Source organism: Lampetra planeri, chromosome 8 (genome assembly GCF_965212315.1).
Source record: "Lampetra planeri chromosome 8, kcLamPlan1.2.h2, whole genome shotgun sequence".
NCBI classification, from domain to species: domain Eukaryota; kingdom Metazoa; phylum Chordata; class Hyperoartia; order Petromyzontiformes; family Petromyzontidae; genus Lampetra; species Lampetra planeri.
In genome coordinates, this window is record NC_136114.1 from 3302199 (window position 1) to 3323933 (window position 21735).

Sequence of the window (21735 nt, forward strand, 5' to 3'; positions counted from 1 at the left end):
TGAACTCACGCACACAGCATTCTAAGGCACGATCTCGACCACAGCTGTGAGATATACAAGTTTACTACGACGATGGGTGACCCGATGTGGTGGTTATTTCAAATATATATATGATTTCCTAGCAAACTATTTAGAAAATATCAAAAGCGCAATGTTTAAAGTTACAAATAAAAAGCCATTACCCATTAAATTAGTGCTTTGTTATATATGTTTCAGTGATTGGCGGCATGGCTATTATTTAACTTCATAATTTTCGTAGTTGAATGAATTACATCATTTAATTTTTGCGTGACAGTATGTGCGTTATAAAGATTGTAAATGTTCAATGGTTAGAAGACATGTCACCCCTTTCAGTACAATATTTGTATATTTCAGTAAAATACAGTATTTGTACTGAAAGTACATTAACATTGTAAAAGAAACTCCAACGGTTATAAAACCATATCGCCCGCGTCATCCTCGGCTAGATTCCCTCCCCTGCCTCCCATCATCACCAGCAGGGTCAGCAGCTACAATATCTCTGGCCAGAATCAAATCTAAATCACAATACTTATTTATACTGGAGGAATCCGATAAGCAAATATTTTTTTTTCAAATAAAACTAAACGACTTTTTTTATTTTTTATGCTCTTTGGGTTTTTCGATAAAGTCACGTAGATAGAAAAAAACGACTTTACCGAAAGACCCAAAGAGTATGAATTCCTGCAGTCACAAAAGCTTTAAGTCAAGATTTACTTTTATTTTACCAGGTTAAGCCCACTGAGCTATTATTTTCATTTTCAGAAGCGACTTGGCCACAAATGATGTGGCTTATCATGTGGACATTTCAAACGGCCACATAATCTAAACAATCTAAACAAATTAAATGCATCCCTGTGCCACCACCGCGCCCTCTGCCTTCAGTTGTCCGACGCATCTTCCTTATTCGCTCCTGTCACCCTGCACTACAGCTCACTGTGGAACTCTGCAGAACAGCAGCAGGAAGCACGACTCCTCACCTCCTCCTCCTCTCTACAACAAGGACCAGGATTATGGTCACTGCCAGGCGTCGTTTCTCCGTGGCACCCCCGCCATCTGGAACGCCATCCCGCTGCTGCTGCATATTCGCAGAAGCGTTTAATCGACAGCGACTTTAAAGGGTCACTGAAAGGTCCCCACCTCTCTCTTAAAGCCCCCACCCACCCACCACGCCTCTCTCTTGAAGGCCACCTCAGTCTCTTGGATTTCGAGCGATATTGAACTTGGCTCCTCCACACCTCGAAGTCACACGGTCATTTATGTTCGTGAAATATTGCGCGCGCTACAAATTGCATTACAGCATTATAATTGTTACATAGAATTACAAAGTTGACATCAGGATAGATGGCTTATCGTGGAAATCAGCAATGTAATCCTATCTTGAAAAACAATATTGTGGCATCTCTGGTCAAACGTACTGCTGCATATAATACGAATCATTACCCATGTCTTTCTTATAGAGGATATTTGCCCATAAATATCTGGCAGTGCATTACCATTGGTTTAAGCATGCCTGTTTCTACTGATCAGACACTGAAAGTTAAAAAAACGGTCCAGAGTTTGTTAATATTAAGCCACTCCTGCTGAAATAATTCACTCCTAGTAGTCCGCATTAATGGGATGTGTTTGAAACGTCGTCTTATATACACATACGTACCATATGTATCATGTTAAAGGTCACATAATTATGGACGAATGCGTTGAGTTATCTGCCAATTGTGCGTGTGCATCTCTGGCAACGCAGCATCGCCAAATGTACATTTATATGGGAAAGTTTGGCAATGACAACTCGATTTGTAGATGTTTTACATTGGAAACGAGGCGTCGTAATCGCTGCTTTTTTTTAGTGAGAAACTATTGTGGGCGGGGCCAGTGGAGAGTGGGCGGAGACAACACGGGGGGGGGGGGTCAAAACGGAGGAGGCGGAGACAAAGATGCGTGGGGCGGGGGGGCTGATTGACGAGGGCCCGGTGTGGTCTCGGGCGGGGCTAGGAGTGTGTGGGCGGAGACAAGGGCGTGAGGGTGCGGGGCTGGGAGTGTGTGGGCGGAGATAAGGGCGTGGAGGGGGCGTGGCTAGGAGTGTGTGGGCGGAGACAAAGGCGTGAAGGGGGCAGGGCTGACTAAGCGGGCGTGCGCGCGCTCGCTTTATAAGCGGAGCACGGCGGGGTGGCGCGCGCGCGCGCGCTCGGCGAGCCGGCGGCGTGCGTGGTGCCTTTGAGCGAGCGCGTGCGTCGCTGTGTGTGTGGTGCGCGCGCGGCTGCTTGGAGCTGCACGTGGCCACGTGTGATCCACGTGGGGGCATCCGGACGCGAGGAAGAGGAGGAGGAGCTATGCACGTGCTGACCCTCGCCCCGACTCGGGGGGCAGCAGCAAGGGGCAGCAGCTGCGGTGTCCACCCCCGAGGGTAGCCCACTGGGGCAGATTCTCCCCGAGGGCAGCGAGACAGCCACAGCAGCCGGGGCGAGACCCCCCCGGGAGAAGAGACGCGTGGAGAAAGGCATTTAAGAGGGACGCCCGCGAGAGTGACTGCCAAAAGACAACCGCGGCTGTCGAGGGACGCCCAGGAGAGTTGACCATCAAGAGAGGAGAGAACCGGGACTGTCAGGATTCACAATCGAGACAGCCCCGAAGAGACAGATTGCCAAGGCAACTAGAGGGGCGGCTGCAACTTCCGTGAGACGGGAGACACTTTGGGAGAAAGACTTCGAGTCAAAGGAGAGTAATTCTCAAGATAAACTTTCTAAGGGAGGTGCCTGGGAAAGTGACCGACTCAAGAGAGACACCCGGCGAGAAAGGGGGAATAGTGCTCTCAAAGCACATGCGGGAATCCCAGTGAAGACACCTGTGGACACGTGCAACACACGGCAGCCAGGTGGACACCCCCCCCCCCTCCGGGGGGGACACCCTTGGGAAGAGACTTCAAGAGAAACAACGGGAGAGCTGGCCCTGGGGGAGACCACACAGGGAGAGAGGCTCTGGGAGACATCCAGGGTGAGACATCCAGTAAGAGACACGCAGTAAGAGACTCACTCGGTGAGCGATACGCAGAGAGAGGACACGCCGGGAGGTTCTTGTGGAGAACCCTGTGGACAGACTCCCCCCCCCCGCACGTGCAGGAAGTTTGTATCGACTCAACGCGAGGTGGTGGGGGGGGGCCGCCTCTGCCACCCCGCTGCTCATCAAGCCCACACACAGCCGCTTGAATGTGCCGCTATCTCGCCGCTGGGATTTCCTCGAGGAGGTGAGTGGAGGGAGGCGCTGTGGTGGCAGCTGATGCTGCGGGTGACCACGAGGACGAACTTGCGGACGATGCTGATGGAGGCGAGGAACGGCGTTCCGGGGGCACTCGGGGAGGCTCTGTGCTCGCTGCTGGCCGCGGGAGTTTACGCGAACACGCTGGGCGCTGACTTCTGCTACGATGACAGGTGAGTGCGTGGGGGGTGGTGGAGAGGGGGACACCCTGGGGCGGGGGAGGGAGGTGGTATTGGAATGGTGGGGGGGTGGGGGGACAGGTGCACGGGGGATGCGAGCAGGGAGGAAGCCGCGTGGGGAGCGGTGGGAGTGGCAGGTGCACGAGAAAGCCACGTGGAATGGGGAAGGAGGAGGATGGACACGAGTGATGTGATTGGGGGGGTGTTGGTGGTGGTGTTGGAGGGATGAGATGGGCAAAGTGGGTGGGCAGTGTTGCAAGCGACCGAGGGGCACGTGTTGTGGTGGTGGGGTGTGCAGGAGATAGGGGTCACGAAGAATTGGCGGGGGGGGGGGCACGTGCAGGATGCCATCGAGGGATGTGTGTGGGGGGGGGGGCACAGGGAGCGTTTTGCAGTGAGAGGGATGTGTGTGGGGGGCACAGGGAGTGTTTTGCAGTGAGAGGGATGTGTGGGGGGGGGGGGCACAGGGAGTGTTTTGGAGTGAGAGGGATGTGTGTGTGTGGGGGGCACAGGGAGTGTTTTGGAGTGAGAGGGATATGTGTGGGGGGCACAGGGAGTGTTTTGCAGTGAGAGGGATGTGTGTGGGAGGGGCACAGGGAGTGTTTTGCAGTGAGAGGGATGTGTGTGGGGGGGGGGTGCACAGGGAGTGTTTTGGAGTGAGAGGGATGTGTGTGGGGAGCACAGGGAGTGTTTTGGAGTGAGAGGGATGTGTGTGGGGGGCACAGGGAGTGTTTGGAGTGAGAGGGATGTGTGTGGGGGGGGGCACAGGGAGTGTTTTGGAGTGAGAGGGATGTGTGTGGGGGGGGGCACAGGGAGTGTTTTGGAGTGAGAGGGATGTGTGTGGGGGGCACAGGGAGTGTTTGGAGTGAGAGGGATGTGTGTGGGGGGGGGGCACAGGGAGTGTTTTGGAGTGAGAGGGATGTGTGTGGGGGGGGGCACAGGGAGTGTTTTGGAGTGAGAGGGATGTGTGTGGGGGGCACAGGGAGTGTTTGGAGTGAGAGGGATGTGTGTGGGGGGGAGCACAGGGAGTGTTTTGGAGTGAGAGGGATGTGTGTGGGGGGCACAGGGAGTGTTTGGAGTGAGAGGGATGTGTGTGGGGGGGGGCACAGGGAGTGTTTTGGAGTGAGAGGGATGTGTGTGGGGGGGGGCACAGGGAGTGTTTTGGAGTGAGAGGGATGTGTGTGGGGGGCTTTGGAGGGCCCCGGGCAGTGGTTTGCCCAGACTGCAGACCAGTCTGCCGGGTTTCATCTTCAGTCGATTCACTGGACAATTTAACTAAAGTGCTGCAGCTCCGTCCTCAGCCTTAAGCTGACCACGATGTTCTATTTTAAACTGGGTGTGTATGTATTAAAAATACTGTACAGTAGTTGATATTACTATGGCTTCATTTGATGCGGTTGTAATTAGGGGTTGTAGCAATCCACGTGATATTTTAAAATACACGATATAGTTTGTGAAAATGAAATTCGGTGTTATGAAAGTTTGAAGTATAATTTACACTGCGTAGTGACACATCGCCACGGGCGAATCACAAATCTCGAGCTTACCTGGATATTAAAACTGCTATAATATGCAGTGTAGCCAAAACGTCACGACTCATATGAATATTTAAATAATCGTGACACTTCCATTCCAACATTTCACTTTTTTTATTATTTAAGTGAATACAGTATTTTATCTATTATCTATGATTCTTTGTGCCAGGTGACCTCTAATCCATTGTTTACGAAACTCGACGAACAACGCAGTGAAGGAATAGAGTCGAAACGTAATTGATGAATGTTCAAATATCACACCTGATCTTAAAAAAAGTCCTGAAATTAATTTCAAAAGAGAATTCATGCATGCATTAATGTTAATGCGAGTCAGTTTGGACATTTGAAATAAATTAAATAACCCGATGTGCTTTGTTGAAATAAATTAAATAACCCTATGTGCTTTGTTCAAATAAATTAAATAACCCTATGTGATTTGTTTAAATAAATTAAATCGCCCTATGTATCCTTATTTTTTGGCCACCCTGTTTACATTTATGCTGGACACTGAAATGGGGGTCGTGTGTAGAGACTGAATCCCGTCATGGAAATGTGGAATTGCAAGCAGTGGAGATGAGCGCTGCGCTCGACTGCTCCGTTTGAGGATGGATTTGCAGTACTCTGACGTCTGACTGATTTAGAAATGCGGAAATTGTTCCAAAGTAACTCGTTCAATTGTAAAGTGCGTCCTGGTATTGTGTAGCAGATACCGTTGTGACGGGATCGACCTTCGGGGACGCTCTAGCCAGGTTCAGGTTTCCACTGCTTGCTGTTTCAAGCTCGCATCGAATAAAGGAATCGTAGAATAAGAGCAGCGACCCAGTAAAGCTTAAAAGAAGCATGAGTAATAATAGCCAAGTCGAACTTCGGAGCATCCAGTCAGCCCTGGAGACAGACTGATTCATTCTTTCTGGGTTGCAAATGATTTAACCCTGTCCTGTTGAATGAATAAGGCCTGCTTGTAGCCAGGATCCGAGTTAATGAAACCGAGGTTTCTGTTTTGTGCCAGACTTTGAATGAATGAGACGTACCTGGTCAGCGGACGGACCTAGTTTGTGCTGGGTTGTGAATGAACCAGTGGTTTAATGAGTGTATATGGAAAACAATTCCTGACAATTTATTGAAACCGACCAGATGTACATTATAGGAAATATGAACCGGCCTGGTGTTGGGGTTTGAATACATGAACCCAGTGGAAAATAATTATTCGTGTTTTATGGAGGACCAATTCGTGAAACGAACGTAATGCCAGGGGCGTTAATGACCCAGGCCGGACATGTGAATGTATAAACTCCGGTGCCAGGTTTTTTTTTATGTATCTAATGCAGCGAAGGTTTAAGTGATCGAGTCTGTCTTGCGCGGCATGGTAGTGGATGAATAATGAGTCTTTGCCCTGGACACTGGGCGAATGAGCTCCACTACATTGAACGTCCCAGTGAATCTATCTACGTGCCAGATATCTAAACACGCAGAACTCGGGGGCACAGCAGCAGCACCGGCACTGCTGTACGAGCACGTGTGTTAGTGTTTTGAAACGGTACAAATCTACAATCTGCATGACACAGGAGTTTAATCAGCATCGTTTGTATCGCATCTGTAATGGGAATTACGTTACGTGTCTGTGTGCAATGTAAGGGTGCATTATGTGTATCGACATGTATATCACAATAACATGAAAATGTGTGTGTGTCTGCAAGGATGGTGTGTAAATAACAGCACTGGGGGAGACAAATTCGGCAGGGCGTGCTGTTGACCAACCACCTCGTTGTTGTGGCGTGCCGGCCTTCGTAGGTGTTCACGAACAGCACTTGCCCCAACACTCTTTGTTAAAGGGCAATACCGGGGGCGTGTTTGTGTCTCTTTGATTTATGTGCGTGCATGTTTGTGTTCGTTTTCTATTGTGTGCGTTGCATATACACACACATGGCCAGGAAGTGAAGATACGGTATCCATTGTGGTGAAAGGGTTTGCGTGGCAGTTGTTTTGTTTGATACTTGGCTGCTGTAAAGATAATGCTGTTAGCGAGCACCTAATGAAGGCAAGGACGGTATACGAGGGAGTGGGTGGCCAGAACCACGCTCGACCGCTCTTTTCTTCACCATTGGCGATGTTTACACGCCACACCAGGTACTCATTTGAGGCCGAGTCGACCTCGGGGAGGTCCAGAACCGGTTCAGATAATTGTCACTGGTGTTGGCCGTGAGCGGGAATCGAACTCGGGTCGCCAGGTTTGTAGCACAGCATAGCGCTAACCGCTGCATGACACCTGGTGAGTGGATGGACCTAGTTTGACGCTGGGCTGTGCATGAACCAGTGATTTTAATGAGTAATTATAGGGAAAATAATTCCTGAAAAATGTATTGATACCTACCAGATGTGATCTCTCAAGTTTTGCCCGACTAGAGCAAGACACACACAGTCACACCATACGTGCAGTGATAGCCGCACGAATGATCTGTTTCACAAGCAGCAGTAGTAGTAGTGTGTGTGGTACGATACTGAATTACCTCTTTAAAGGAGTGGCATATTTTCCTTGTCACTCAGCCGATGCCAAACTATCCACCGTACTCTTAGTTGTGCCTCAATAATACGCGCCAGAATATTTCAGCCGCAGTGTGAGTGTCATTCGGAGTTGAGCTATCCACAATCTCGCAGGTGTACACTTGAGCACGTACACGGTATGTGTATTGCCTACACCACGCACACGTGTCCGTCTGAAGGATTTGCCACGCTTCAGTAATGGGTGTTATTGCAATTTCACGCAAGCTCGTACACTTTTAAATGTGATACGTAAATTTACATTCGTGTTTATTGTACTTTTATGATGCGACTTATATATTAAATATACAGCAGTTATAATATAACTCTGATGTTTGGTTTTTACAGTTTTAAAGTTTTCATAAATACAATGTATCTCATTGGGTGTTTGTGTGTTTTTAAAAACGTGACTGTAGGGGGCAGCACAGGTAGAAAGTTAAAGGATTTGCAGAACGTGTGTGAGTTATCTCCCACATAAGTGCTTACGTCTTCTCTGTACCTCCTGATTTCATCACACAGACTAAAACAACTAAACAGCACAATACTGGTTTGAACGTCATAAGCAGGGCTCTCAACAAAAGAAATGCATTTGAGACCAAGCTAATCTTCCATAGGTAAAGATGTGAAAGTTGTCGCAAGTCATAATGTTTAAATTACCCAAGGCACACGCACTGTATGGGAACTTTGCACTCGCAAACCACACCTTGTGCACGAGGGAGTACTGTATTTATTGTTGGTTTCAAGAGTCGTGACTCACAAACCACTGCAATAGGTGATTAGGTTGACCACAGCATGTTGCCAGAACTCGAAAAACTGCACTCTGTAACAGAAGGACAACCCCCCCAATGTACGCCATGCTGTTGCAACTGAACTCACATTATATCAATGTGGCACATTAGGAATGGACCACTCTTTAAATTATTTCCTAGTGCAGCAAGGGAGTAAAGTGTGGCTTTGTGAAAGTCCTGATGTGCTGTGCAGTACATCAATGCACGTGTGTACACCAGCATGTGGTAACTGAGTTGGGCCTGTGGGTGGCTGGAAGGGTTATTGATTAACCGGAATTGTACACCAGTCACGTGGTTAATGGCGATTCGGTTGAAGATTGCTGTGTGTGACACAAGTGCTGTTGCATTTTACAGATTGACCATAATAAATGTGTTTGCCCTCGATTTGGAGCACCTGCCCACGTCCTTCATTTCGAGTGTGCATCATCAACGTTATTGTCGAGTAAAAGTGTATCCCTGCTGAGATGAGCATGAGGCTGTTCGCATCCTCCACGTTGCCATGGTGGGGGCCAGTCTATCCACAGGACGACCACTGTTAAGTTCCCTCAAAAGTGGTGGCATTTCTTTTGGCCCAGGGGGGTGATAGATTGAGGTGACCCCTCGGCAGAATTTGAATTCACCGCCTCTTGATTGTGAGGCCATAACCTCGGTGCTGCTCTGTCAATGGAATGATAGCTTACAATTTGAAATTGCAGTATTGTATTGTAGCTGCTGCTGCTGGTGGTGCATGTTTGGGAATTGGGCATTTGCTGCGCATGACAAACAGAAATGTCATACACCTGCTGGTAAGAGCAGTGCAATCTGCTGCGCAGTATTATTTTATTTTGTGCTTATTCGCCACATCCTCGAAGAAGTGTAATTTGATGATCGGGTAGTTTGCAACCCGATCCGTCCCGTGTCGTCGCTCCTGCAGCTGGATTGTGTAGCAGTCTCACACCATGGGGGTTGTTATGTGCGGGTCAACTGATTCAGTGCTCATACATTTGTAATGCTGTCCCAACGGGACACGAGTTGCTGTACTCTTCCAAACAAGAAGAGAGACTTTCTAATCCTTTCATAAGTCGTCGGCCCAAAAACACAGTGCTTGCATTTGCTTTTATAATCCTTTATATATCTGCTCTGCAGATATTTGTGACGGACAGGCACAAATACCCTCTGGGCAAGACAGTATTTTGCATTTTGATGATGAGTTATTTTTTCGTGAAGAATGTAGTATGGTATAGTACGAGCACGAATACTGTAAAGTACAGAATTGCATCCCCCTTTTGCAGTAAGTAGCATGGACCAGAGGTGTGTTTTAAGTGGGCACATGTAGGTGCTCTGGAAAAGCTTAACTTTTAAGCAGACTTAACTTTTTTGCTGCTACGGGGATGTTTAGTTAAACTCAAACTTGGAATTCTGGGATCATAGAATAGTGAGCTAACCCACCTCATCACTGCTCCACGTATAAATACACCAAACTAAGACAAAGTTCCTCATGTAGCCTATGTAAGGCTGTTGTGACTGCGAATAAACCACACCAGGTACTTATTTAAGGCTGCGTCGAACTAGGGGAGGCCCATGACTGCTTCGTAAAATAGTTACTGATATTAATCATGACTGGGAATTAAACTCAGGTGGTCAGGTTCGTACCGCAGTGCGCTTACCACCGTGCCCTACACATAGACAAAGGTGCCCTGTATAACCTTCACAGACTCTTAGGGCAAGTGCTACTCGCGAGCACCTATGAAGGCCGATACGGTACATGGGGAGGTGGGGGGAGGCACCACCAAACCCAACCACCTTTATCTCCTTAGTGGCATTGTTTACAAATGGCATCCGATACTCATTGGAGGTCGAGGAGGTCAGATACTCATAACTGGTCTTGGCTGTGAGCAGGAATGGATCTCGAGTCGCTGTGTTCGTAGCGCAGCGCGCTAACCATTACACTACTGCTACACACGTGCACACGCACGTTAACATGCACGTTAACACGCACGTGCACATACACACATGCTTCTTTGCTTCGTACAAAGAACGTTTCCCCAGTTTTGGCCGAGAATGTTGCACGCACGGCAGAATGTAAGCGAGCCTAAACGCCAAGAGTTTTTTTGTTGTGTGGATTACCAAATGCGAACGTTGCCGTTTTGGCAGAGAAGCAATGAAGCCTCGCAAAAGAGTTTCACTGACAAATGCTGATTCCATCGTAAGATGTTAACAATAGAGACGACTGGTGGTGGCATTTTTAAAAAGGTTCGTTTCAAAATACACGCGGTTTGTGCTACTTGGTTTAATGCATACAGAATGCAAAGGAAATAGCAGAACTCATGTTCCTTGCCCCATTGTTCTCTTTCCTCATTCCATCTCTGCTTTGTTTGCCATACAATCTATTTCCTTTTGTTTTTGGGCTCTGAGTGCATCCTTGAACTATTGAATTCACATGTGGGGAATAGAGAGCTGGCCAAGACGCTAACATGTTTCCCATGTCAGGTGTGTTTCATACACTTAATAATGTAAATTGTATGGATATCCATCAATCATTCAATTATCTAAGTTGGCCGAATTTAACGTGAGTCCGTTGAGATACCCATATAACACGTGCACGCAAAAACATCTTATTTGAAATGTATGAGAAAGAAAGTAAATATCATCTGTAATGTGCAAACACTTATAAGCATTTCCACTGACACTACTAAAACACGACACAGCTGGCATTCTCAAACTGCACTGTTCGTGGCTTTAAACATCCGTATATATTACATTTGGTGACTTGAGTGTGCTTTGAAGCAGCAGGATCCGAGTTTGAATTCCATTTCCTTGTCTCCCTGCCAGCAATGGATGCCTCAGTGCCAAACTTTAACATGTCAAAGGGCTCTCCTGGGACAAGTTGGGGCAATGCAAGTTATTGGGATGATACATTGCTACGCGACGCACCTGTAGTACGTGTGCATGCGAGTACGGTGAGCAGGATCATAGTGCTTCGAGCACTGCACATTACAATCACGCCATCATGTGCTGTACCAGCCCTAATTGGCTAACAATACTGGCCCTAACACTCTCCAGGCTAAGCGGAGCAGCTTGGAAATTATGTACTTGTGTGTGCATAACATGCAATTTTATTTTGCAAACAAAGGCAATGTTACGAAAGTAATTTATTGCAGTAATTGTGCGTGTGATTACGGATGACTTTTAGTAATTGCAGTTTTTGAGTTTTCACTAAGAATTGCAATTTACTAATACGGGGTTGAACAGTGCATCGATTTAATGATATGAATTCACAATGCTCGTTTATATATTCATACAAAACAATGTCAGGCTCACAATACATGCAGATAAATAACACGTGTAAAGATACGTGTTTTCTTCATTCGTGAATTTTGCATTTAATGCTTTCGCTTCGCCCCCGCCGCCGCAAGAGATGCTACTATTCACCACATTGTTAATTATATCTTTTCTGGAATCTAATTGTGACCCTACTTCACGATAGTTAATTGAGTCACTGATGGGAGTGAATATTTCAACTATATGTTATAACCAACATTTAATAACAGTGCTAAATTATTGGTTCTTTGTTATATTAACAATTTATACTCAAGTTCATGGACGCATTAAGGCTACCTATCATTACATTAATATATTGACTGACCAGTGGTTCAAACAAGCTATTAATCTGAAATGCATTGGCATCTTCACAACCATGCTCATTAGATGGAAGGCCATCCAATACCTATAGCAGCAATGCGATAATACCTACAATACACTTTTCTCAAATCCAGTCTCTTTTGCTCCCTTTTGGTGACAACTTTATTCCTGTAATATAGCAGTGTACTTGAATATACTTTTATAATAAAATTATAATGAAGATTACGTTTTAATTCACTGAAAACAGATATCATTGAATCCATTGGCTTTTGTGCTTTCCATTTGAACGATTCCAGAAGTCATTTGTTTCACAAAGGAAGAATTCCTATTTCATTGAATATTGAATTATCAATCAGCTTGGGCCTCAAATCATGGCCACTGGTACCGTGATGTTTTGGCACAAGCTGTCCTAAAAAGTTAATTTTTTTGTGAGTGGCAGGAGAGTTGTAAAATAAATAAATGTGCAGCTCTTTGTCAAAGCCACGACTGGAGGAAGGTCTCCCCACGCCACTTTGGCCAAGGGGATTGTTTGACCATACTTCGCCGCGCGGGTCGGTGAAAGGGAGAGCCCACCAGGGCCAAGTCAGATGTTGCTCACCATGTTGCTCACCACGCATCTCAGGATGCTTTCGGTTTTGTAGTGTGGTGAATGTACACCGCGCCACTGATGCCTAGCCGATAATGATGGTAATGATAATTCTTATTCACGAGCTATGTTCAATTACCAAGATGGATTCTTAATTCAAGAGTTTGCACGGGCATTAAAAAAAAAAATGTAATCACTCACAAATAAACACCGTTGTTATTTAATAAGGTGATAGTGTTGACCTGTTTTTAAGAATACTCCTTAAATCTGTTGGGTGTCCACCATCAATGATCTATAAAAAAAATAATTGTTCCCCATCACCACTGGGTATTCCCTATTTAATGCTCATTCTCTGACTGTAATTAGCTGAGAAACTTTGTTACTATTAATGAAAGCCACATGGGAGCCGTCCTGTACTGGAGCCGTACGTTATTTTTTGACGGTAATTTAAAATAACCTGAAATAATTGGCAGCAAATTGCACAGTAAACGCATTACCGTGTCTGATTGCTGTGCCGCCCTCTCCATAACTCGTCACGGGGATGTAATTGCTGTACTACCTTGACTCGACACTTTCAACTCTCTTCCAAATACTTGTTGTGCAACTGTACGTATTAATTTAATTGCAGAAATAAAATGTTACTCTTTTAAAACTCGTAACGCATTTAAATGATCTAATTTACGCAACCAAAGATCTGTTTACAATGACTGAAACATAATAAACACTTAATCGACTTCATCAACAATGATATCCCAATTCTACGTTTGCCGTTTTTTGCCTGTAGACCCAAGCAGCATTCTGCTGACAATTATCACGTGGAACAAACAAGGAGAGCATTCCAGAGAAATGGTTGACGTTTCGGGCAGTGGCCCTTCTTCGTAGCAGAGAATGAAGATTGCCTGCAATGTCACCCTGGTATAAATGTTTCCCCTTGAGGCCGGATCACTCATTAATGTACTATGTAGAGTTTACTTCCGTTTTGTCGACATATTGAAAATGATGCAACTATACAAGTACGTTTTTTTAAATTAAATCCATTTATGTAGATCAAGTTGTTGATGACTTAAACTACTATTTTCAATTTTTATTTTATTTTACCAGGTAAGGCCTACTTAGCTGTATAGCTCCCTTTTCAGAAGCGACTTGGCCGCAAATTATAGCGCAACGTGTGATGGCTTATCATGTGGAAATGTATAGCAGACAAATACTCTAAATTAATGTTTCTAAATGTGGAGGGAAAAACCAGAGAACCCAGATAAAAATCCACTTAACCACGGGGAGAACATGCAAACTCCAAATATACAGGCATCAGGGTTGGGATTGAACCCACGACCTCCTGTATACCAGGCGAGGTACCTAACATCTCCCCACTGTGGCACCCTCTTGCTTAGTGACAGTACAGAGGCGACCTGTTAAACCATAAAAGCAGGGAGTAAAATAGTTGTTGGACCCTTTCAGTCACGAAAACTTCAAATCTAGAATACGGTTATGTTTTTGTTTCGGATCATTTTCTTCTTTAGCACACTGGCTGTTATACCGGCGCACAGCAGAGTGCTGCTGTGATTATTGCAACACGCACTTTAATATCTGTTTCACAGTATTTTGGCAGCTTTAATGGTGGCCCGCTGTGGAAATTGAATCGCAGAGCCATGCAGACTGGATCGGCAATAAAACAAGCTACCCCACCAAGCCACGCAAAACCACCTTCCCTGTACACAGTCTGCATAAAGCCACGTGAAGGGTAATGCGATCAAAGCAAAAGGAAACCTGCTTAATGTCAACGGATGGAAAATGTGCCTTAACCAGTCACAGCAGGCACGGCAAGGGTGTGAAGGGCTGTCATACGATTTGGCACGGCACCACACCGTTATATTACTTCGCGGCAGGAGGCCACCTAATGGTTGTATGGAAGCTCATGGCTTGGCCCAGTAAGCGGCTTTAGCCACGTGTCCCCCACCACGACGTCGCAGAGTGCCTTCGCGCGGTGCTTGGAGGAGTTGTTTGCATGCCAGCGGAGAGTGTCATCCTGTGTGTCCGAAGCCTCCCCAAGTGCATGTTTTATTTATTTCTCTCTGTCAATCTGCTTATCGGATAGATGCTTCCTCATGCCATTGCAGTCGTGGCAGATGTGTAACCACACTTCGCAATGCTGCTCTGTGCAGTTGGGATGAAAGGGTGGAGGGGGCGGTGCGGAAGCCATGAACTCAAGCTGCCAAGTTCATAGCACAGTGCCTTAACCACTGCGGTGCCACCTCATGTACTGTTAACAAGTGGCGATTAGTGATTTACATCTTGTACGTATGTATGTTTAACTTATTTTGCACCGTATGTAGCCAACCGTGCTAATCGAAGGACAACAAACTAAACGCAAAAAGCTGATCTAAAATAATGAGAATCTTGAATTGAATTAAGGCCCTCAGAGCTGTAGTTTATATTGGTGTTTAACATTGGACCTTATTATACACCGCGCTTCAATATTGTTGTGTGTGTGTGTGTAAATACATTTACATTGCTTGTACAGTAAAATAAATGTTGTTTGCGGGATGATAAATGCCCTTTTCCCTGACATTGACAAACCACGGTGAAGCCTGTCACGTTAGATGCCACTGGACACCCTCGTGGTCAGAACGTGAGCCACTAAGCCTGTTTTACGGTGTCCATGGGTCGATTCCCACGGCCGCTCATCATTGCTGCATTATCAGCACTTGCCGTCACATACGATGAAGTGGACATATAAGGTCCTTTTCAGTTATCATTTGCAAAACTTTGGGCATTTACATTCCACTGAAAAATCCAGAGATGTTATCATCGCCTGGTGAAATGTTGAGACATTTATTACGGTGTTCATCTGGGAAATTGTGCAAATTGTTATTGTCACAGGCAGGATTTGTTACTCTGTGACATTTAATTCAACACGATGTTCACAATCACATAGGAATACATATTGGTTCACTGGACTGTACGGTACACGTAATATAAACAATCTCCTTAAATATTTTGAACACCCAGATTTGTATTCATATCACTGAGGGGGCAGCAGAACAAGAGGCGTTATTACGCCTCAAGGTGCAGCTCAAGAATGCGTGTCAACTTAAATGAAACAAGACTGTAATTTATTTTCAATTAAAGACGTGGTTTAATTTATAATGCAGTCGCAAATACAATATGAAATTAATGAGCTCAAACAAAGAGCCTGACCTAATTAACATTTCATGGAATGTTCCGTTTCCCATCATTCCAGGCTCTGGTCCCTTGATAGGCTGTGCTGGCTCCGAAGCAGGGGCGGCAGCGTCTGTGGCTGTTGTGGGTGTGCGGACACCCCCGACGTGTTTAGACGTGACCCAGAGACACCCACAACACTGTGGACAAACTTCATTCTGTGATTTGAGTCGGTGTTTTTCTCCCTTTGACAAGTTCACACAAATGCTGATTATGCCCGATGACAGAACCTAAGATAAATACACAGTAGCGCGCAAACAGTTGTAGGCTTAGCACTGGCCCAGTAGCTCGTAGAAGCGTCGATTGAAAATAATTACAGTGCAGGAGAATTCAACTTATCGGTTACGAAGTGGAGGGTTGTGAACTTAGCAGATCCTATCTGTAATCGAATAAATAACCACCGGGAACCATTCGCTGGAATGGCACTCCCTGCTCATAACCGTGAGTCGAACACAGGATCTCTACGCTGTTTTGGTTTTGCTGTTGAGCGAGAGTTTTGGTTTTGCTGTTGAGCGAGAGGAGGTATTCACGAGTGGAGCTGCACTTTGCACAGACAAATGGAGCGCCCCAACGCCACCCCTGAGTCTGATGAGGCCGCACGGGGATTACAATTAAACGATATTCCAGAGTAAGGCCACCCTACATGAACACATCAACACGGGGTATGTAGATGGATATCGTTAGTTAACTCAGGTACAAGCCCGTGGAGATACACATCTCTTCTTCACAGCAGACCTTCTGTGATAGAATAAAAATACACGCAGAAGGGTAAAGGCACTAATTATAATAAGAAAACCAATGCCACATGAATTAAGGACAAAACTAGACACAGTATGGTTTGGGAGTACACATCTTAATATAAAAATAATACTTGCATTATTGGATTTCTACATCTAAACTAAACAACTAAAACAGCTATAAACAAATTCCTGGCTGTTCTTTCTCTCCTTGCAATGTATTTTCGTGACTTTACTCACCACCAGCATACCCACGTTTAATTTGTGTAAATTACAGTACTCACAGTGGAGCTGTAACCACTGGAGCACTTAATCATATTTTTAGAGCGGTGGAAAACAACACACGCGGCCTTTGTTTTTATCACAAAGGACTCTCACTGAAGACTGCTCCAATGCGCTTGCTCTGCGTTTATGCTGCTGAGTTTTTTTTAAATCAACGTACACGCAGTGTTAGTGAGACGTTAACTACCTCGCCTGGTATGCAGGAGATCGTGAGTTCAATCCCAACCCTGATGCCTGTTGGCATGTTCTCCCCGTGGTCACGTGGCTTTTTCTCCAGATCCTCCAGTTTTTCCTTCCACATTTAGAAACATGCGTTTAGAGCATTTGGCTGCTATGAATATCCACATGATAAGCCATTTCATTGAGCTATCATGCGTTGCCAGGTCGCTTCTGAAAAAGAGCTGTACAGCTCAGTGGGCCTTTATCTGGTAAAATGAAAAATAAGTTGAGATTGTTTAGTGTTACGCTATGAAACCAGCAGTCAGAGTTTGATTGTCGGCAACTGCTAGAATCAGTCGAGAGTGATGTCAGGCCCTGTGCTGGTCCCCTATCTTTCACTCACCCACACTGACCAGAGTGATGTGGGAGGGTCAAATAACCCCCACGATCCACACAGTGTGGGGAAGTCCTCATCCAGCAGTGGTGTGACAACATTGCTATATGCACACGTGTAATGTGTTGAGGGGAAATAATAAGCCAAACATTTGGAGTGTAATTTCTCATTAATTATTCTTCCCAATTGCAAAGTGTTGAACACATTTTTCTGTTTTAGCAGTTTTTTTTACAATCTACATGTCAGTATTAAACATATAATGCAATCCAGTTGTGTCTACAAAAGATAACAAAAAGCATTTAAAGCCTTTATTATTATAGATTAATGCGCTTGTAAGACTTTTACAGGGCACTGTAATTGCTTTTTCATAACACACATTCCAAGCCATTGTTGGTTTCTTGTAAAGGTTGCCAATAATTCCGGATAACGCTGTCGATGTTCACTGCTCTCCAGGAAAGCCCCTTGGCTCGTGCTTTAGCTCAAGGCACTTTCTTTCGTCCCAGTGCAAATCCCAAATGAACATCTCCTTCGAAGGGTTTTATGCCGCTGTGTTGTTTTTCACTGCGTGCCTTCGCGTAATCAGCAGTTGCGCAGCGTAAGCGTCGTTCATGTAATGTTTCGTTTATCCCCATGTGTTTCCGGTGATGTTCGCTCTCTCGGCTCATCCCACCCCCAGTGTGCCCACTTGGAGAATTGCGCACTCATGCTCGACAGAGTCTGGCGATTTCGTTTTTTTGTGTGTGTGTCTGGAATCTGAGACTAAGGTGCTTTGAAAAAAAAGAGGTTTTCACAGCTGAGATTAGGCACGCGTTTGTTCCCCTGCTACCGACAAGGTCCCGCGAGTTAGTGGCGGTCATTAAAAGGGATGGCTCTGATTGAGTGAGACCATGCCGCGTTCACTGCGTTGGTTTGCTGCCAAAACGTACGCAGAACGAGTTACAAAAATAGCATCCGGATTTGAAACGCAGTTTTTTTTCTCTTCATGCTTCAGTTGCGCTGCACTTTTTAACATACGTTGAATTTTGTTTGTTTTCTTTTGATTTTGAAGAACATTTCAGTGAAATTTAATGTAGCTCAGTCAAAAAAAAGATGTAATCGTCACTGAATTAACATTTGAATTGCTAATTTCTCAAATGGAAAGTGTAATGTTTACATGTCGGTGGCACAGTTGACTCAGCCCATCATCTATCCATGGTCCGTAAAATATTTACCACTTTGTGGTAGGTCCGCAGTCGTCGTCCTGTGGAGAGACTGGCTTCTGCCATGTGAATTTGCTGTGCCTCTGCCAGTGAGGAGAGTGTTGCATCACCAATTGCTTGAGCAATGAGATGCCTTTTTGACTCGGCAGCGTTGTCTTTTTAGTTCCTACATTTGTATGGCCTATAGTGCTCGGATCAGCTCGCGTGCATTGTTACATCACAGGATCGTGAGATATGCGGGTAGAACTCCAGTAGTGGATTGATCATGGCTGTTGATGATGGCGGTGCTCAGTTCTTCTGTCGTGCAGAACGTAGCTCATACTTCTAGCTTTACACGTAGGAATTGTACAGTAAAATTATCGATTTATCCGGCATGCAGTTATCCGGCTTCCAACATTATCCGACGGTCGAGGGCCGATCTGGCGGGAGACCTCCATCACAGCTTGATGGGAGTTGGATTCGGACTCTAAAATAACCACCTCCCAATTCTACACCCTCCGATCTATCATCACCCCATGCAGAGTCTTCGAGATTGGAGTGGTAAGTACGGCACAGTAAATGTGGTCACTTTAACAGGATATTTATTTTATCATGGGACCTCCTTCGCCAGTGTAATAAAGGACTCTCAGGCGATGTTGTTCTCCGTGTCCTTTATTGGGTTTTTGCTCGCACCCCGCGATGTCTCCGCTCGGACCCGCACCTTCTCCGCCTCGTGCCTCCGCACGTCGTCTGAGTCCTCCGCTCTCTCTCTCTCTCTGCAGCCACACCGCTGCCAGTGTGCTCCGCACACTCCGCAGCCCCCTTGCTGCTCCGTGTGACTCCGCACACCCAGCAGCCACTCTACTGCTCCGTGTGCTCCCGCACACTCTGCAGACACCCCCGCTGCTCCATGAACACCGCTGGCCGACGGTGCCGTGACTCCTGCCTCGTGGCAATCGCGCCACTCCTCGCCAGCACTCCGCGTGGCCTCTCCCTTCTCTATCCTGTCTCCACTCCCGATCCCCTTCCAGTTCTCCCCTTATATCCTCCCCCTCACGTGACCCTGACTCCTCCTCCTCCTCACGTGACCCTGACTCCGCCCACACTCACGTGACCCTGTCCTTGCCCGCATTACACCAGTACCAAAATATGAGAATAGGTTTTCCCCTTTTTTCTGGCAACAAAACAACTGTGTTAAAATGTTAAAACACCAAACTGAAACCTTTTACAAGGAATCATGTCTGCATTAACCACAATACTTGTGGTCAGAATGCAAACAAAAACATACTCTGATAATATATGCATTGTCTTTGAAACGGATTGGTCCACACCAGAGACAGCTTTTTTTCGAGCCTAGTCTCAAAACATGTATTACCGAAGCTATCAACAGAAGGTGTGTACAGGATTAACTGCACGTCTGGTAAATGTTATGTTGGGCAAACAGGACGAATGATCAGCACGAGACTAAAGAACATCAGAGAAATATTAAATTCTCCCAAATGCAACTGTCAGCAGTAGCAGAACACGCGTGCCAACAAGGACACTCAATTGATTTTGATAATGTTGAAGTTTTGTGCAAAACTAGCTACTACTGGCCAAGACTAATTAGATAATTTATCGAAATTTAAAGAAATAAAAATAACTTTAACCGTTTGGATAGCTACCGTCTTAGTGCTGCGTGGAAGTGAATAATCAAATAATATGTTATTTGAATGCGTGCCTACAAAGGACAGCGTACTTCCATAGGGATTACCGTTGTTAGGGCTATTTTAATAAACACAAAAGACAGGAAGGACAAGATCAAAGGGCTCGCATGATGCACATGCATAATGTACGTTGCCTCAGTAATTCCCCCCCCCCCCCCCACATTGTGCAAGAGCGCAGAAGGGTGGTCAACACATCTACGCCTCTAAGGAACGAAACAGGAAGACTTCTCCACAAATCTGTCTGTCGCCTGATGAAGCTAGTTATAATTACTGGCGAAACAGCATACTCAGTTTGTAAATGTTGTGGCTTGGCTTTCCAACACACCGGTGTGCTGTTCTAGTGACGAATTTGCACGTTCTGTTTATGTGACAACCCTTACTAGTTGGCTGTGTCGGGTGGTGGCGGGTTTTAACGACAAATTTAGATATTTACGCGATCTAACCCTAAAACCTCTTTTATGGATGATATTGGTAGCGAAAGCCTACATGTTAAACTCATAATTTCATGCAAGAATGTGCAAAAATAGGCGATTATAAATAATGATGTGATTATCTGGCTTTTTTTTTTAATCCAGCACCCCCTTCCCCCCTAAGCCGTCGGATAATTTATCATATATTGATTGCAGTTGTATTGATCTTTCCATACAATTCACACACGTGAATACAGTATATTTTTAAGGGGACGCTAATGTTACTGTCCTGGTTTTAAAAAATGAAAGCAAATAGATTCTTAATCTCCTGTTAGATGTGTTTGGCTCATTTGAAATATTTGATATCCCTTGTAGTAGTGGACAGTAGTTATTAATAAATATCTGATCACTAAAGTTTAGCCCTTTGATGAGGCTGGGCTTAATTTACTGAAGAAAGAAGTGATAAATGAGTTTCATTAAAGTACTGGCCGATTGAAAAGGGAAACATGCTGATTGTGCCACACTTTCAGATGAATTGTACATTTTTAATGATAACAAGAGTTCTGTACCGTTTCTATCTCCCACTCACTGATGCTGCACCCACACTGCACCTCGAAGCTGTGGTCGAAGGTGTTCCTTGGAGCTGGGTGACGTTTCTCACGATTCCTCGCCTGGATTGGTGACTCTATTCTTCTAATCGAAAACCTCTCCAATCGGGATCGCAAATTGTGGAACTGTGTCCGGTGTGGTATTCAGGCAAGACGAGAGGCCCCCGTTAGGCCTGGAATGTCAAGTGGACTCAATAGCTCACCGCGTCTTTATGATGTGCGAGTTTAAATCGGGTGCTCAATTCCCATTTGCCACCTGTCACATGGAGAGCCGACATCACATGATCATATTGGAGGGTGGTTAAAAAAAAAACTTGACATCTGATTGGTGGAGAGCCGAATTTGGAAAAGTGACTTGTAGGGGATTGGTCACATGGGTGGAGAAGAGGATGAAAGGAGCTGACGAAGGGAGATCGGGGCGCCTGAATGGAGTCATTCCCAGAAGTTGGTACTTGCTGTGGGGTTGTATGTCTTGAAGAGACGCAAAGAATGAGTTTCCAAGACTTACCTGACTGGAACCCGCTT

The 21735-nt window shown here is 45.6% G+C and overlaps 1 protein-coding gene across 1 annotated transcript in view; it reads left to right on the forward strand.

Moving 5' to 3' along the window:
• Nucleotides 1–2199: 2199 nt before the first annotated feature.
• The window catches only part of TMTC2 (transmembrane O-mannosyltransferase targeting cadherins 2), a 270005-nt gene continuing 250469 nt past the window's right edge, over nucleotides 2200–21735 (forward strand). Inside the window, exon 1 of the mRNA XM_078596730.1 lies at nucleotides 2200–3443. Within this exon, the coding sequence (XP_078452856.1) occupies nucleotides 3292–3443 (152 nt within the window). The 5' untranslated portion in view covers nucleotides 2200–3291. The remainder of the gene's footprint in view (nucleotides 3444–21735) is intronic.